The 19,668-nt window shown below is 40.0% G+C and overlaps 1 protein-coding gene across 1 annotated transcript in view; it reads right to left on the bottom strand.

The window, feature by feature from the left end:
* Positions 1-19,668, bottom strand: part of LOC116697637 (obg-like ATPase 1) — a 41,985-nt gene that overhangs the window by 7,882 nt on the left and 14,435 nt on the right. Inside the window, exons 5-7 of the mRNA XM_032528986.1 lie at positions 13,412-13,587; positions 9,679-9,759; positions 9,212-9,309 (exon numbers count right to left, since the gene is read on the bottom strand). Of these exons, the coding sequence (XP_032384877.1) occupies positions 9,212-9,309; positions 9,679-9,759; positions 13,412-13,587 (355 nt within the window). The remainder of the gene's footprint in view (positions 1-9,211; positions 9,310-9,678; positions 9,760-13,411; positions 13,588-19,668) is intronic.

Here is a 19,668-nt window from a genome sequence, read left to right as displayed (position 1 = left end):
TGTCTTCCAGTGCAGCAGGACACCTGACATTGCAGGACAAAGATATCCTCACACTTAATGGTAACTCTCAGTCAGGACAATACAAGGGGGTTAGGGCAATTATGAGATTAGCACCACAAGCTCTAAGGCTGGGATTGGACAGGTCTTAAAAACAGCATCACACAAATCCATTTTCACACGGCGGCCCTGACGGAGCTCCTAGGCTGGATTGATTCTAAGGGGTCCCTGTCATTATCTATAATGCTTGTTTCCTGTTTAAAGCCCATATGAATCAAAGACTGGGAGGGACAGACCACCTCAATACCACATCTATTCCAATAACAATGTCACTGCTTTATCCCCTACAGCACCATATCACTGCTTCTAATAGTTATCAATATGCAATATGTGACAGGGAGAGCCTAGTTTTTGCTTTGATTGGATGCATATCCCAACAAGCTAGAATAACACTACAGGGTAAATTTGGAATGCCTCATATGCTACATTGTCTGTTCAGATGCACATCAATTAAGAGCAGTAACCTAATATTTCTATGTGGAGCTGACGTTTGACTGTCACCACAATAGGGTAGTCACCTATGTCTCACCAATAAAAGACAGAAAAATAAAACACATTTAGTCAAAGACTAAAAAGCTAAAAAAGGAGATGGCGGGCACTCCAATAGGGGGAAAAAATCCGATCTGAGATAATAACAGCTGTAGTTTGTCACTTTTAGCAGCACAGCTGTCTATTTGGTGGCACGTTATTTGCATTCCTCAGGTATTGCGTACTCTACAGGCGGCTGAATAATGATTCACAAATCACTCTCTCCATACCAGTCAAGGGCTGTGATCCTTTGAATAGTCCATTGTACCTGAGACTGTAATTGGTGAAGTCTTGACAAAGCTGAGCCAAGCCAGCCAAGCAACAAAAAGGCTCTTGGTAGAAGGCTGAGGGGTGATTTTAATAATGCGAAGGCGAGACAGAGAACGTGAGTTGCAAATGAGCATGGGGGTCTCTGGGTCCTTGCACTGAGTGACACAGGACCAGACAAACACCTTGCCACAAGAACATGAAACTCCCCCTTCCTTCAATTCCAGAAACAAAGCACTGTCAATTAAGAGCTTTGATGCTCTGTCAACATGGCTCCCAAAACCGATTCTGTCAACTTCACCGCTGCCTACCTATGCCACTTTGCAATTTGTATTTATGTCCTTTCCAATTATTTGTGTGAAATTGTATGTGAATGTGTAAATTGGGAAACTGTTTATGTAAAACATGCTGCAGATGTTTTTTTTTATCTTTATTATTATATTTATTTCATTCAAGACATTTTAAATCATAAAAGGTCTTCATGTAAATCTGTATTTCAATGAAAATCAAAGAATCGTGTTTTCTACATCAAGGCCTGTTACCAGTTAAATCCGCACAATGGCATAGTATTAGTATCTCCTCTCTTGAAAATTTACTTTTTAATGCAGAATCCTCACCATTGAAAATTGGAAATCCTCTATGTAGATTTGTGAACTTCCATAATATAAATAATATATATTTGTTAATTTAAAACATTTAAATGCGTTTTAACAAGTCTAAGCTGCAAAAAAAATAAAAAAAATTCAGTGAGCGAAAGTGTGTATGTGTGTGTCTTGTCAGTCTCCCATTATGTCCCAGTGCCATCTCTCACCGCTCGCTAATAGAAAGATTCAGCACTTTCTGGTCTTGATATCCCTCTCTGAACAAATGATGCCTGAAATTTTTATTCTTTTTATAATGGAATTCCAACGGCCTTTGCTGCAAACCAAGTGGAAATTTTTGCATATCAAGTAGGAAAAATTAAATGTTAACCACGTTTTAATGTGATTAAGGGTGACAGGGACATTATTTCTGCTAATCATTCACCAGCTTGAAGGCTCAAACAAAGCTAAGGAACAAGCCGTGTTTGTGCTCTTCCTGCTGCTCTTGATTCAAGGAGAAAAATAGTTCTCTAAACAAACTTTTGCAAATCTAAAACAATTTTTGTTTGTTTATGTTAAAAACTGATAAAAAACCAGTCACTACAAAACAATATGTTTATCTTACAACTAGATAAATATGCCATATTTGTTCTAAGCTTAAGATTTGATGCCTGTTGTACCATACATCCGATTTAAAGCTCAATGTGAAATGAGGGTAAAAAAACAAAAACAATTGGAGCTTCCACAACAAGCTGGCTCTGAATGGAGATGTCCCACAGGGGGCCACTCTCTGGGGCTAGTCTATTTGTCTTTTTGTGAGGGAATCCTAAGGGGGGAACAATTCCTGTGTTTCTCCATGCCTGGGGCTTCCCTGGGCTTTGTCAGAGCTTTGATCTGCTTAAAAGGCTCAGGAGGGGTTAACAATTGAGTTTCTAAAGTACAGGGGCAGCTATCTGAGACAATGACCTGGGCCTGCGTCTGACATACATTCATACAGGTTGGCTTTATTAGCAGTGCTTAGCCAGGTAAGCCTGTAAAAGGTGGGCCATCACCACCAGTTTGAGTGCTCCTTTCAAATGCAATTGAATGTTGACAGAATTAAAGAATAATCCACTACCTGCATTCACTACAACTTCATCACTGACACACCCAACCTGGTGAGTGATGAAGGGATCAGCAACGGGCGTCTGGGCAGGCAGGTTTAGATCATTTAAAAACACTGGTCAGGTGTGCCCAGTTACAGCAATGGCACCTCAGCTCCACACAGTACCAAGGCAAAGGGCGCTGGGGCCGCCCCAACCAGCCATGTGTATTACTGAGCCGTTTCAAAATCTTGGCAGCTGGGCACAGACTCATCAAATCATAAACCTGGGGTCCCCTTCTGTTTTGCTGGTCCCCAGTTGCAGGGACAAGCATCCTAGAGGGTTAGGATGCTGCGAAATACAGCGCATACAACCCCCCTCATTTTTCCTTCCTCTGTGAAGGGAGACAGATATGAGAGGTATGAGCTCATGGTGGCTTTTGAGGCTTGGAAGTTGGGGCTCTGTGGGAAGCTTTTTATCCTCCCAGCGGTGAGCTCCTGAGCAACAAGAGTGCAGACGCTTTCTGCTCCCTATGGCCATGGCTGGACTGAAAGGCATTACACATCCGAGAACACAACACACACACACACCACACACACACACACACCACACACACCACACACACAACACACACACACACACACACACACACACACACACACACACACACACACACACACACACTCCAATATTGTGAACATCTTTCAGCCTTCAAAGCATCACACAAGCTGGAGGAAACAGCGCAGGCACAATGGGAGCAGCTTTAATTAAGAGCATCATCTCACATCATATCTTAAAGAAACCTCGAGGCTGTGCTGGTAACAAGCTTTTTTGAACAACTTTTTCTTTGATAACTACACCCATTAAATTTTTAAAGACAAGACTTGTGACTTTAAATGTTTGCACATGATAGATAAAACCCTAAAAACCCATCTCCCCCAGTTTACGATGGTTGTTGAGAACACATTATCAAAGCTATGGCCTTGTTTAAGGGTATTTGGGAGAGGGGGGTGACAAAAAGACAAACATTAGAAATTCAAACAGTAACCCAAAGGAGTACATTCAACATCACCCAAAATAATTCTCCATATGGGGTATCCATGCTGTCATTCACAGCAGTTGACTGGGCGAGAGAAAATAAGGGGGCTGGGGTAGAGTGGGGGAGTCATCAAGATGTGACAATTGTGACAAGAGCAGGCAAAGTGTAGCGTTGAAGAACACCACACGGATTTCTCCATCTCTTTTTTTCCCCCAGGATGACAGCTTAATGTCTACCACATGCAATATTTATTCTCATCGTATGTCAGACTGTCTAGCTGTCTTAGGGAGTACAAAGAATGCCACTTATTAGAATAAAAGCAGAAGGAAGGTAATCAAGGACATATGTAACATCAGCCAATCATGTCCCCTTCCAATCCCACTTTTTTTTCCTCCCCCATTCATAACAGTTCAACAATAATCCTGATAATAAACATTTAGGAGATGTATGTGGCAACACTAAATACATTTATTTGTCTCATTAGAGCTGCCGTGACCACAGGCAACTCACTGTGGGATGTGTGTTCAGGCTTAACCTTATCGCATTGATAATAAAAAGCACAGCTCAACAAAGCCAAAGCTATCCAATTGTATCATTAGACAGACTTGAAACTCGCAGACATTTCTTTTTATTTCTACAATGCCAAACATTGGCTTTGCAGGAAAACAATTCCCAGGAAGCCTTCAGAAGAAAGCACACATTTTGAACTGCTACAGAAGTGTCTACATACATGAACTGCAAGCAATTCACATTGGCGTACTTGGGTAAGGCATGATAAATGAGGGGAAAGTGACAATCTGTATTGCATTTTGGAGAGCAAACTGATTTCTTGCAGGTTCATTAAAGAACAAACAAGAACAGTAAATGTCTCCTCTAGTCTCAAGTTTAGGGTCTGTCTCATTAGCTACAACAACAGCACGGTGTCTTCGCCACCAGGACACAACAAAGACAACGGGGTGACATGTCAACAGTGTCCTTTCATTACCTGGACTAGTGACAGTCAATAACCAGGCAAACTGGACCAACAGGACTTTATTAGCACCATCTGTTATAGTTTTACTATTTAGCCTCTCCTGTTGTTTTCTCCCATTGAAAGCTAGCTAAAGGCATCCATTAGAACTGACTATGGGTAGTAGGGTTCCCATCTTTCCATGGGAAAGGGTTTTTCAGGATCCCACACCATAAATGGATCGTGCATAAAATTAAAAAAGTGATTGTTTATCTCCCTCACGGCTTTGAAAAAAGAAACTCTTACTCCCCAGATAGTAGTTCTTAAAAACGTGTATGGAGTCAGTGGTTTTGCACTCAATAAAGTTTCAGTTGTGTTTATGGCAATTATGGTTTGAGTAGCTGAAGTTGACTGCAGAGACAGCTTTCATGGAGTGGCTTCCAGTAAATCATAATAGTCTCCCCCCATTTCAGTTTTTCTTCGGTCTCTAAATCTTGACGAGTACTCAAAAATGGCTGGCTGTTTGTCAAAAATAATCACACAAAAAAAGAAAATGCATGTTTAAGTTATTACTTGGCTTCTTCAAAACCAAAAAAAATTGCATAAAACAAAACACAAGGCAACACTAAAGCTGAGCACATGAAGCATTTACATGATCTGTTTGGAGAAGCACTGAGGGGGAAATAGGTACTGTATGAGCTCTTAAGACAACTGACATTCTGTCATGGCTTCCTTTACTCTGATTGTCAAAGCTCCTCCTACAGGCCAACTACAGTATCAGACTCAAAGATATTTCTCCTCCTTTTTAACTGCGGGTGGTTTTCTTTTATTATAGAACCAAAGATGTTTAAATGTGCTAAATGATTTCCTGAAATGGCTGGGCATTGTAGTTTTTAGCAATCATAACTCAAGCAGGAGTACACAGTGCATTTGTTGTTGTATTTTCAGCCACGGATTGATACACATTTTGTCTGCTAGTGAGTATTTACGACAGTGAATGTGGGATTGATCCAAAATAAACTAGAGGTTCAATGTTTGTTGAAACAAAGAAACATGTCACCCAGTGCAACAGTGTGGTTCATAAATGTGTTTTTAATAGTGGAGCTCTATGGCACAGAGCAATAAGATGCACACAGGCAATATTTTATACTAGAATCAATTCATTGTTGGTTTTAAAGGAGGGAAGGGATGAAAATGGATAAATGCCATTACACAGCAATCTGATTGTGCAAAACAAAAGAACATAAGGCAGCTGCGCGTAACAGCATGCCTGAAAATAATCATATTTTTAAAAATGCATTTTTGTGAGATTTTTTGAAAATAAGGAAAAATACAGACTATTGCCAACTGTATCTTCTAACTTATGAGTAAAGTAGACAGGGTTTGAGTCAGGGTCTTCCTTAACAACACCTTAACAAGGACTTGTTGATCACATGTCTCCTGAAGTGGCGAGACACTTATTGTTATCCAGACACAAGCTGTCTTTTCAACAACAGTTCACAACAACTGGTTCACACATGGCATGTGATTTTCTGAATTACACCATGTCAGACAAATGTGGGGAATTAATTATGAAAGATTAATCTATGCCTTTGTGACAGAAAAGAAAAAGATGATTAAAAAGGCTGACTGGAAGATGAGCTGTGGCTTGTTTATTGGCTATTTCAGTTGCGGTTTCCTAAACATTAAGACAGAGGTACCTAATGTAAAACGCACGCAAATAATGTTTAAAGAGATGAAGTATTCAATTCGTAAAAAGAAGTGTAATAAGACTTAAGGAACATCTATACAGACTAAAGAAAGAAGTGCACGCACACGCACAGTTAATAAAAGCTCCAAGCAATGGTACCCTGCAGTTCTTACACTCACCAGGATAACCCACACTGCAGAGGCACTCACAGACAGGTCACGCTGGCTGGTTTCTTTAAAGGTCAACTCATCTACTTAAGAGGCACCAATTTACTTTAATGCACATTGTCCAAAAGAATAAGAAAAAACATAGAAAAAGACATGACAAGAAAGAAAGGCATCACAGCATATCTGGATCTCAACTGTGCTTTTTTACCATTCCGAAATGTGATTGCTCTTAGTTCTATGAGGAGGATTGAATAAATATCTGATATCAAACATATTAAAAGAAAAAAAGACTGATAAAGATGCCAAGACCACAAGCTTGTAAAATAAACAATAACTTAACTGACAAGTGAAAACACACTAACATTGGGCAGGCTGCAGCCACCACATCATCAACAGTGCTCAAATGACTCTAACACACAAACTATGTGGCACAGAGAAAAAGTCTTCCAGGCAGCTTACTGACGCCAAGGAAAGAGGAGAAAGCCTCTTGATAGACTCTTGTAGATGCCATTCCCTATCACGCAATGCCTCTCAGTCATAAACACATGACAAATGCGGCCTTAATCATTTTTTACGAGCGGGGATGTGCAGGGGGCAGTGCATGGTTAGAGGGGAGAGGGGAGCGGTGAGCAGCAGGCGGCCCCCTCTGCACAGAGGAGAGGGTTGTGTGGTAAAGTCTCCTCTGGAACATCACTGGGCCAGCAAACCTTTGATCGCCACACCGCAATTACGCCAGCATCCAAATGAGCGTGGAGTTGCCTCTGAAACAGACTTCAAACATGCACATGTACGCATTCTCATACACATACACAGACTGTATAGGATTGGAGCCATGTGCTCCTCTCAACAGTAAATGATGTACTGTCTCCAGCAGAGAACCTGGGGATGAAAGGAGGCCTTGCTCGTCGTCTGATCCTTCCATTAATGATGCCTCACTAAAGCTAATACTGTGTATTCTTGTCTAAACAAGGGCAGCTTGGTATGTGGTTCCCACACTCCAAACAGGATAATCTTAGTTAACAATGGACTGTTTATAGAGGCAAAAAAAGTTTGATGAAACTGCTGTATTCTACCATGTGAGACAAAAGCAAAGCATTACTGCAATAATCAATTGTGTGTACCTGCAATTAAGTGTCTGTAGTAATGAAATCAATTAACTTACATACATTCAACCCATAAAATTATGCTTGGTGGAGCATGCTGCTAAACTTAGTAACATTAACATAAAGCCTGAGTGGCAGCAGGCACTGAACAAAACATAGAATATAAAAGAGTACTTGAAAAAAAAACTGCAAAATGGCCTGAATGGATGTCCTGAGAGACACGGATGAGATTGGCTTGTTTGCCTCATTCGAGGATTCACCCTCTTTTCCTCCACACATTAAAGCTGAGATTGCAGTTTGTCTTGCTGTTTGCTTTGAATAGTCCTTAACCGTATCATCATCTCAACTGTGCTGGTGGAAAAACACGGGAGCATGGCGACAGCCAAATGGCAGTCTGGCGTCTCTGCTGCAGACTAGCTGCCATTAGGGTTGAGAGCAGCATTTATTGTACAATTAGAGCCAGCTAGATCTACCTGTAATCATCTCCATACAGGTGTGAGCCCCTCTCTGGACAAGGGAAGTGACTCATCACTTGTCAAACATCAACACTTTGATGTCAGCATTGTTCATTGTGGCACCCTCAGGACACCTGAGCACTACTGTTTGGCTGTTTAAAATGCTGGAGATTTATTATGTTTCACAAAGTAAAAAAAAAAAGACACACACACGCAACAAGAAAAAAAAAAACTCTTCCTACTGATGACAGATGTTTCACATGCTATGAATCATTTGATTTATGAGTTCCTTCCCCCTCCTTCTGTCTGACACTCATACTTTCATGTCAGAAACATTTTAACAAAAAGTCATAGGTAAACAACTTCACTTGTAATACAACGCTGCAAAGCACTAAAAACAAATTTTGTACAAACTGACACCATAAGCCTAGAGGGCAATTGGAAAAGTGCCATGGCAATCCACAAGTTAGTGTTATTGACAAAATGGCTGTGGTGTGGAAAAGTAGCCCTTTCAGATATAATAGATGTCTAACAGCAACCTTCTAAATCTGCTCTCACTGTGGCCACATTGTGACAACATTACTTACAAAGTGATTTTGACAGAGCTGAAAAAAACAACAAAGAAGTATATTTAGTGCATTTAAGGTCATCCTCAGTAAATTCACATTATAAATAATCTTGCACCTACAAAGTAAAAAGTGCACATGCCAATTTTTCTTCAGTTGTTATTGTGATGTGTGGGAATTTTCTGACTGTAAAGTGACACTGGTAAAACTACTTGAGCAACAACATGTGTAGACAAAACCAATTGTTTGGACCAAAACATTTTTACATAGTATAATATTCAAACAGCCTTATCCTTAGGATTTATTGGCTCTCTCCAGATAATATTAATTCCTTGTTTGGCTTTGAATGTTCTTGTTTGCTTTTAATCCTTTGATGCTTTCTATATGATATGACAAATTTTGATGGAAAATGGGGACCATATATGTGTATGTCCTTGTAAGTGCTTAATGAAGCGCAGTCTGGTTGGGGTTTGCAGAGCTGGATGTTGTATTAGAGCTTACTAGTGGCAGATCCTTTCCCTAAGATATGAGAGTTTCTGTCAGCAGGAGACCGCAGTCAGTGGATCAGCAAGGCCAAAACTCTCACACACACACTTCTTACACCCTGGCACACGCATACGCCGACGCATGCACACACGTTTTATTTTGAAATGCAGATTCAATCAAAGTTAGTTAGCTCTTAATAAGTGTAATGAGTTGGCTCCCACCTTTCTTTCAAAGCACTTACCATTTGTTCTTTTTCCTGATGTAGTCTTTCTCAGAGAGGTTAACGAGGTAAATCATTGGTTTGGATGTCAAAAACAAGTATTTGTTCAACACTTCAATCTGTGACAAAGACAGAAAGGGCAAGTGCTAAGAATCCAAACTTTCCAAAGTAGCCTTTGAAAACAGCACAGACAGGGTGAAGCCAAATCAAATTAGGGTCTGGTGTATAGGCGCTGTGGGGAGTGACTATAAAGCCTCTAAATTAAAATCAGCACGGCTAGATGTCATTAGCTTGTACAAAAGTAATGTCAAAATACAACCAATAAAAGACTGCATAATATTAACTTGTGATTTGCACAAATGGAAAATGAAATAAAAATAAAATAAATAAAAAATAGAGGAGGAGCAGCAGTTGTTCTTTTAGGTCAAATGAAAAGATTACCAAGCCAAATCACATTAATAAATTTGACTGTAACATCAAAGGCTTACCTCCTTGTCGTTCCAATCGTGATAGTAGCGGACGTGCTTCTTTTTATCCATTACCCAGCTCTTGATTTTGCACATAACGTCCTGTTTGGAGTTTAAAGAGAATAAATAAGAAGCCATTAAAGGAGATGAAAAAGAATATAAACCCAGCAGGGTATGGGGTAATTATTTCCTAAATGCATGGCATCCTGATGCCAAAATGAACAATGGCTGTGCTCGCATTTGAGCAGGAGTGGCCAGGCTTTGACAGGGATTGCATGCACAAGCCCCCCTTCCCTCCTTTAAATCATGACAAAATGCCTTCTGGGGTGTCTCGCTTAGAGTCGCAGTTTTGAACATCAATATTCCATTGGGACAGTTTAATGAAAAGAAAAGAGAGAGGAGACTGAATTGGCAATAACTGGAAACTAATTGGAACTTGGTTAGTTAGGTGTAAATTATTGGTCCTTCCTCAGGCACTTTGCAGAATGTAGTTATATACTACATAAGCACTAGTGAGGTAAAAGAACTGATCATTCACTGTTTCTGGAGAAAATATTGAGCATTTACAGCTATGTATGCCACATTCATTGCTGAGGTACTTGTGGGTTGAGACCACAGGCAAGACTGGGTCTTGACAGGATCTGGAAGCGGAAAAGGGTGGGAAAATGGGAGGGAGGTAGTTATAAAATTTGTAATAAAGAAATTGAGCCTATTATTGTTGATCCAGCCCCAAAGAAATTAGCGGAACACATTCTTTTTGTTCCTGTCAACTTGACCCTCCCCTCCCCCGTATAAAAACTCCCCCACCCCCTGCAACACTCCCCTACCTCCTTTTCCCTCCCCAAACCCTTGCAGCACTTCACAATCACACTCCCTTTTGAAAGAACTGAGGAAAAAAATCCTGCCAGAGCCTCAATTACACAATGGCAGAAAAAGCTCCACACACTGACCCCCAGCCAGCTGCATTCACTCTCTGCACATCTCTCTCCACAGGAATTCTAAAGGCCTTTTAGTCAGGCAGCCAGAGTGCAGCCAGCAGGAGAGAGCGCAGGAAGAGCTGCATACACTCCGCCCGCGCCGTCCCAAGTCTTCACAGAGAGATTAATCATCTGTGAAATGGAAACAGCAAACGGCCAGTGACACAGGCTGAACCCGCTCCAGGTCTCCCTCATCAGCTCGCAGCCGCCGTGCAGCGCTCCTCTAACAGGCAGGTGTTAATAAAAGGCATATAGGTCCCACAGGGGTCAAACACATATGCCTGCCACCATGAAGCACCGCTGGTGGGCCGCCTTCTTATTATTGTTTTGTAAGGATGGGGATTTTTGAGGATTCACACGGACAAAAGCAATGAAACATTGTTCTTGTAAACACAGCACTGGAAAAATTGATTTAAATCTTTATAACAATGCATACATATGAGCCCTGCGCTGCAGCATGCACATAAATGTAGCTGAAGCTCACAATGGAATGAGGTTTTCACCCTGACAGCAAATTTGAACCATAATATACTATTTCATAATTCCAAATTTCTGAATTGGTTGTTTATTTTCTTACAAAATCATATTTTCTTGATATCTTCAGCTGTGAGCTGCAGCAGTATGAAAACTCAAACCAATAAAATGTTTCCATAAATCCCCCACCTTTCTGATAGAACAGCAATCCATTCACTAACAGATATCGTTTTTAGTTTACAATACTAATCATCCCCTTACTATAGGGTATGTGTTTTGTCTTTCCCCAACGTCCTCTTTCAGCATGAAGTACATTAAAAAAAAGAAGCAAGATGCCCTCATATCACGTTATGTTTCATTTGTGTCACAAACAACAGAAAATCAACTATTCAAATATTCATTATCCCTTTAAGGAATACATGCACAAGGTATTACACTATACTGCATATACTAAAACACTAATATATGCATTAATTCCCCAGAGTGATATGGTAAGGTAGTGTTTCTATATCTGTATATGTGTAGCAGTAATAATATACAGGACATTCCCTACACTGCCTACATTTCTCTGAAATAAGCTACTAAATGCAACATAGATACCTGTGTGGGTTTGTCATATTTACTCCAGAATTTCACATAGTGTTAATATTTTTTTTCTCATATAACAAATCTGTAATTTTATTTTACCTCCACTGACAGAATAAAAATGTGAAAGATTATGTTTAAAGTCTAATGTTTAGTTTAACTTTTAGGACATTATACTATTGTGTCCACTAACCAGCACTATAAGTGTGAATGTGTCATCTGGAATCATATCAGGTATACTATGTGACAATAAGCAGATATGTAAAATAATTCTCAAAATTTACTACAAGCGAGATTCAAGCAGTTGTTGCACATGGAATTTCAGGCCACATAAAAACCTGTAGCGCTTATAGGAAACTGAGTGCAACAAAGGAAATTACATCTGATTTCAAATGTCTTGCAAATTACTCAGCAAAGAGAAAAATCTGGGGAAGTAATTAAAATCTACTCATAATTCCCTGTCTGTTCCTTTTATTTAATAGCATGCTGTGGCTCTACAGAAGAAAATACAAGCACTATTGTTTCTTTTAAATGTAAATTTTTTAAACATAGTCTTGCACATGTTCAACCTATAGCTGCTTATATAAACATGTATATGTGTCTGTGCACAGCTGAGCATGTCATACGCCAGGCGCACGCAGCCTGTAAGACAATCACACAATCCCTCCCATCTAAAAGCTTGCTGTAGCCTTTGATAAGCACCATTCTTTGCCATCTAAATAGGTCTTCCATAGATTTCACTTGCCGACGTGTGCACAACCTTTGACAAGTAATGTATCATTTTTATTCATTGCCTAAAATTGTTAGCAATTATGTGCGTAAGCGGCCACCTGCCTAGCCTGAATGGCTCCTATCTGTGGGGCTACAGGGGTGTGGGGAAGTGCTGTTGGCTGTAAGGGAGGGGGGGGTTAGTCTGAGGGGAACCAACCAAACATGGGGCCTCTGCAGCAGGTGAAAAAGCCCTTCTCGTTAGTGTAATGAGTGGTCAGGGCCTTGGTGTGTCGGGGCCTGAAATTGGGCATGCCGCTTCAAGTGAAAGGCCAGATCCCCTCGCGTGCTGGCCCATCCTATCCTGCGCCGATGCTGGAGGGACATCATGAGACATTTACAACCAAATTGTTGCTAACGTTGGCTGCTCAGCCTCATTACCTTAACAATATGACCATCTGAATGAGTGTGCATCCACACACATTTTGATCTGACATCCAGGATGTGGATTTTTTTTCTTCTGATCTTACCCTGCATTTGGCCCTGCACCTCGCTGCATAAAACCAAGTAATCCTTTGTCAAGTATATTCTAAACATTTACGGTATTCATACCGAGGTATTGGCATATGTGTCACCAACCGTATGGCCTTATACATTTTCCTGAGCTGCTGTAGGTGTATAAGCATGAGCAAGAGCTGTGCCATGATTTGAGTATTACTTAAGATGAAAAGAGCGGTGTGGAAACACTTTCATTAGCCCAGTGCTGTGACCCAGGGTCAGCAGCTGAATAAGTAACTCTCTATTAATGATTTCTACAGCAGAAAACCCCTGACCCCTGATCACTTTCAATGCAAGAAAGGGAAAAAAAAGGGGCAGGGGGAGGGGTGAGACCTATTGGAGGGAGATTAAAAAAAACATACTTTTTTTCTCGTTGGCCATGTGTGTGGGAGGGTTATTATTTGTGGCTTGTTGTGAGGGGGAGCAGAGGGCCTGCTGGAACATTGACTCACATATTCTGGTTTGAGTTTCTTGTCACCGCCTCTAATGGCCATCTTCTCGAGCTTGTCAATAATAGGGCCGATCATCTCCTCATCCTTTAGCCTCAGCTCCTCATGGATGATTTCCATATCCCTCACTGGGTCCACTGTCCCCTCAACATGGATGATATCCTCATCCTCAAAAGCACCTGCAGCACAAACACAAAGAGAGAGCATCACTATAGCATTTTTTTCAGCAGCAACAACACCACCACCACCGCTTTACGTAAACACATATAGTACAAGCAACCGAATCAGCGCCACAGAATCAATGAAATTGACTCCTTGAGATTGAATGTGAAACAGTGATTAGATTTGGCCTAAAAAATCACTAGCTCTTTGCAGAGAATAGGGGAAACCTTCATAGGAAAAAGCACAGTGGGAGTCATAAGTCACACAAATAAAATAAAATACTCAGGAATACATAAAATCTTTCTTTTCAGTGTGCAACTGTTAGAACTATAAGAAACCAACTTATAGTGTCAAAGTTAGTTCCACTATGTATGTATGTATGTATGTATGTATGTATGTATGTATGTATATATATACACATACACATACATACATAGTGGAGCTTTAATTGCAACAAAACAGACTTGTGTCAGACTGCACGGCGTAGGGTATGTCTATTCATTCTACCCCTGTCTTAAAACGATTAGCCATTAACTTAAAAAAATAAAAATGTAAGAAATAAACAGTAAAAAATGTCAACATTCACAGACAACAGAAGACAGTCTTTCCTTAATCATTTGCGTCTTGGCTGTGCTGGTGATTAGGTAATGAGACTCTGAAGCAGGCCATTTAGCCAGCAGCGGCTCTCAGGACTCCTGATACTCCAGAGAGGGAGGGAGGGAGGGAGGGAGACATGGGTGTACATCTGTCACATGAGAGTGACAGACTTTAACATTACCAGCAGCAACTGTTGTGGACTGCAATATGTTGTTTCATTTACATAAATACAGTTGGTGAACAGTTTGTTTTTTAAAATGATCATTCATTTTCCACTTCAAACGGGGTTTAGAACACCTCAGTGGTGGAGGGAGTATTTGGATCCTTTATTTAAAGGGTAATTTCAGTATTTTTTAATCCGGACAATTTTTCCATGCATTTGTGTCTAATTGCCTAATATGAACAAAAATCTTTACAATTAGTTCAGTATTAAGCGAGAATGCTGAAACCAGCCACTGTGAACCGGGCTGTAATGTAATGCTATAGGGCAAATGCGCACGGTCAATGTACTGTACCGTCCACTAAAAGTGCTTGTTTTTTGCAGCTGACAGGCTTAGATTGTTAGAAGTGTCTAACTAGATTAGTGAAAGATGGTGAAGTCTCTTTTTGAAATTGAGGTGACTTTCTGGAAGACAGGATAGCAACTGGGGAAGGAGGAGTTGAGGAGTTTGTTGTTTTTAGTACAACAGAAAGCATAGTTTTGTGTTATCTAAAAGATTTTCAAGAAGTAGCATTGAATATAACTACTCAAGTACACTACTTGAGTTCCACCACTGGAGAAGATCCAAGCTAGATTTATATAAACACTGTATAGGATTTAAAATATGGCTCAACATGTTTTGTAACTCAGTCAGTGACTTGTAAGACATAATGGGAATGCCATCTCATTCAACAGGGAAGTGGATGTCAGGTGAATAATGACTTGTGTTAAAGTATTGCTGTGTTGAGGGACACTGTGTTTGGAATGTGCATGGTGGAGTCAATAAATGTTATCAACAATCCATATTCATGTGTTGACACCTGAACAGCGAAGGTCTGTTGACAGGTCAGGCCCTGCGAGATAATGTCACCGAAGTGATTCACACTATTTATCACAAGGTTGTCACATCGCCTCTCAACAAGTTCTAACAGTGAGACATGTCAGAAATATTGATGATTCATAGCTGTGCTTAGTCATCATGGGCAACAACATACCTTAGATTCAGGCAAAACTTTGCAGAGCTACATTATGTATGAACTTATCAGACATAGTAGTTTGAACAGTCAAGTTATCCCCTGCATCTTCACTAATCAGATAAATGTCCTGGTTGCCTACAGATGAAGCCAGATTTTTCCCTAACCTGAAACAGTGCCCCCCGAGACCATCTCTAAGTGTTTTTTTTAGCTGCATGGCTCAAGGGATGGCATTGTCAGTCCACCATTTTGGTCCAGGCTGAAATATAACAAGTGTTGTATGGATTGCCATGACATTTTGCATTGACATTCATGGTTCCCAGGGGATAGATCACTAATAACTTTGGCAATACACTGACAATTATCTAGTGCCCCACTAGTTTAACATTTGTGGTTTTGAGTGAAATGTATCGACAACTTTTTTGCCATATTATTCTGTTTCCCAGGACAAACTGTAACTAGTATGCAAACACGTTAACCTAAGATGGTAAACACGATGTGCTAAACATGATCAATGATCTTCCACATGCACAGAATATCATATTCTTCTACTAGATTAAGGAGTGACACACTCTTGATTTTTTCTGTTTTAATAATAATAATAATTATTATTATTTTTACAATTTAGCATCAGTCACATCTAAAACATTAAAGCTTAACAAAAATGACAGACAAACAAAAATCCTTATTACTTATGTGAGTCAACAGAAGCTGTAGACTTTTGTGCAAGCTGTCATCCTGTGCGTTGTCCTCATGGTAAAATGAACTTATCCAATTACTCTTTGCCTAATCAGGCTGTTTTGGTTCCTCTCCTCTTGCAGAGGTACTCCACAGTATAAACAGTTCACTTACGCCGCACAGAAAGGGGCTAATCAGTGGAATTATTGTTTTGCTGCTCCAATTTGCCAGCTCCCTGTTCAGCACTGATTGGAATGAAAATTTGCTATTGTGTCTGCATGAACTCAGAAAATATAATGCAATGTAATCATTTTGTTAGCTGAAAGAACATACATATATTATAAACAATTATGATGCAATTTTAATACACTGTTTCAAAATGGAAAATGCATACCAGTCTGTTGTTGAATTTATATTTACATATTAATGACAAACCAAGAGGTTTAAACCAGGTTCACATGGCTAATAAACCACTCATGATTGGTACAAATCACTGTTAATGAATGCATGAGAATGACTATATGTCAGTCCATTTATAAAAATGTTTAAATGCCTAAAGCAAGCACAATCATTTCGTAACACATTTTTTAATTTCTTAAGTAATCGTCAGTTTCTAACTATTGTTAGACATCCCTAATAAAACAATGATAAATCAAAATTTCCAAGTGGCTTTCAAAGAGCAGGAGCAGCTGATCACTCACTATTTAGTCATCAGCTGACACTCTGCTCTGACTGCCACATATTCCAAAGTAATTTGCTTTAATTAATTTCGCCTAATTTAACATTCACATCTACTTTACCAACGTCCCATTCAAGGCTTAGAGCTGGAGAACAAATGGACGAGGTGAAAGAGAGGAGAGAAATCTGAGGGGGCAATCTTCACAATTAGTCCTTTAACAAATGGGTCTGGGTAGCGCTCTTATGAGTCTGTGGCGCCACACGCAATACAGTTAAAACAGACAAAAAAGAAGAAAGAAGTCAGCAAGGCCTAGTTTCAAGAGTCAGGTCTGTCTTACAATTTGAATTTTACTGCTTTATTTAAAATTATGATGTTTTGAAGACACTATTAACAGGTGCTCCTTTATTGACAGAACAAAAGGATTAGTCACTAGAGGGTGAGTGGTATTCAATGGCATGATTTCAGATCAGGCTCTGGGAAGATATAACTCCATGAACTAACATTTACAAATGAAAAACATTTAGAAAAGAAAAAAAACATTTTAGTAACATATTTAAGAACATACTTTAATATACATATGTTTTAGCAATCTATTTCATTACTTTTGTCAGGTGCATAGACAAGTCATCTGAGTCAAGTCAAGATCAATACTGATTGAGCTGCTTCCTCTGATGCTGCTACCTGGGAGAATATGTGGTCAACATAATTCAGTTAAATTACAGTATTCATTGGCTTCTAACTTCCTGTGCATGTTTTCACATGCAAGAGGGGTAAGAGCACATCTAAAGAACTTGCATTCCTTGCACTGCTTTTAAAATGTCCATGCAAACTCAGTGCCGCAATTCTCCTGGTATTCAAAGCAGTAAAAAGCCATTTTATGAGTCTGTCAGGAAAAGCCCATTATAGATGTCTCCTAGCATAGAAACACTAGCAATGCACACAAGGGTATTTATGTTCATTCAGGAAATATCTTCTTGACATTTAAGGATACATGAAATTGACAGCAATTTGAAGTACACTGCTTCTGTAACAGAGTTTGTGGCATATTCAGCCTTGTTTATTTGCGTATGTCAATTATGGCAAATATATATTAGCTCCTAAAAAGCAGTTTGACACCAGAAAATGGTGGGTTTCAGCCCATCAGAGAAACATTCATGTTATCTACATGATCCCATCTTTTAAAATAGATCAAAGTGAAATCACAGGGCTTGATTTTATGAATATCTGTACATCACAAGATATCTCCCATTCCTAAGTAATCTACGGTCAACTACAGTTTCTTGTACCAAACTGAGTATTTAAGGTGCATCTCCCAAAATGTTTGATATCACTGACTAAAACAAAATACATGAAAAGCCATTCAGACAAGACTGATCTGTGTGTAGTTGAAAAGTGGATGTACTGGCCAGGCTCCAGTTTTCATAAACTCTGAGAAAAAGAAAAAAAAAAACAGTGTTAATTTCCCTTATTATTAGCTTAACCTCTGTGATTCCATTTATTTTATTAAACCACGGAGCATGAGTGCCTTGATTGAAAGGAGCCGCCATATGCACACTACTGTTGTCCCACATCGTTCAGAGAACAAACCTTTTTAGATCCTTAACTACTATAGTGCTGCTGATTGCACAGGCACCAGCAATTTCCTAACCAACCGCCACCTGAACAATGATGTGTTCAGCTTTCAGGCCCTCCAGCCTTTCAAAAGGTGAATCATTTCACAGTTTGGAGCGAGATCTCCATAGCAACTCCTCTTTGAAGGGTTTAGAATCACCATCCAATAATTCTATGATCATCGGGCCTTGCCATTCCCAGTGGTTCTTTTCACAGCGGACAGGCAAGGGGGGCTTGAGGAGGAAGCAGGAAGATTCTACAGTCTATTTCAGGCAATTCATCTCGCAGCCCCATTAGAATTCAAAATATTGCGACCTTCAATCACCGGGCATGTTATCTGGAGCTGTGGCGATCTCCAGTCAAGATGGGTAGACATTTTGCTCTAATCATCCACGATGAGTGGAGGCTGACAAAAACTCTTTATTCTCACTAAAGCAAAATGCTCATTTAAATGCTGTGACAGCACCTTAATACAGCCCCAAAAACACACAAAGGGAAGATGATCCCCACAGCTAAATCATCTGGATTTACAATTGCAACGACTAACATAAACAAAGAAACACAACTCAGGGAAGCTTATGTTAGTGACTGTTTTGCAATGCAACTTTACCATTTTCCTCAAGACACAACAGTAAGGCAGTTGCTAGGACCCAACTGAGACTGTTGTACAACAGTGTATTTTTGTCCAAATGTGGAAAGTGGGTCGCTTGCTTCTTAAAAACCAGTTAACTTTGCTACAGCAGAGTGGACCATGGCTGAACGTTGAAAAAACAGACAAAGAAACAGTATGATGAAATCTGACACTGAAATGCCACAACATATAAAAGTGTGTAAAAGCACTACTGTTTGTCAGTCTTCCCGTGTCTCCTCCCGTGTGTGCATGGCACACCTGACGCCCATCAACCATGAAGCTCAGTATATGAAATCCGACTCTCCACTCACTCAAAGCCAGTTTGTTCTGATTTCTATGTGGCAACTATACAGGCCCTTATACTAAGGAGAATACCTGTGTCTTTTCCACCTCCAGTACCTGCCTGAGTTAAGCCTGCCCCTGCTGTTCCTCTGCCATAGCGTGCCACAATACTCACCAGCCAGCACCACTTCCCCACTACCAGATGCCATCGGCTTCCACCAGGATAGCCACCTCACTTGTTCACCATTTAACACTCCACTTGCAAGGACCAAGCTCAGGTTAGGCCAAAAAAAAAAAAAATGCTCTACTCTAAATCCAGTGTGCCAGTGTTTGAATCTGCCTCGGGGTCTTATTGTGAAAAACCAAATCATAACCATTTTCATTATTTGTTGGACATACAAGATCATGTCACAATGATGAGGAGATTGGAAACATGCCTTTTGTAAA

Source organism: Etheostoma spectabile, chromosome 11 (assembly GCF_008692095.1).
Source record: "Etheostoma spectabile isolate EspeVRDwgs_2016 chromosome 11, UIUC_Espe_1.0, whole genome shotgun sequence".
NCBI lineage: Eukaryota > Metazoa > Chordata > Actinopteri > Perciformes > Percidae > Etheostoma > Etheostoma spectabile.
This window is presented reverse-complemented; position numbering and strand designations above follow the sequence as displayed.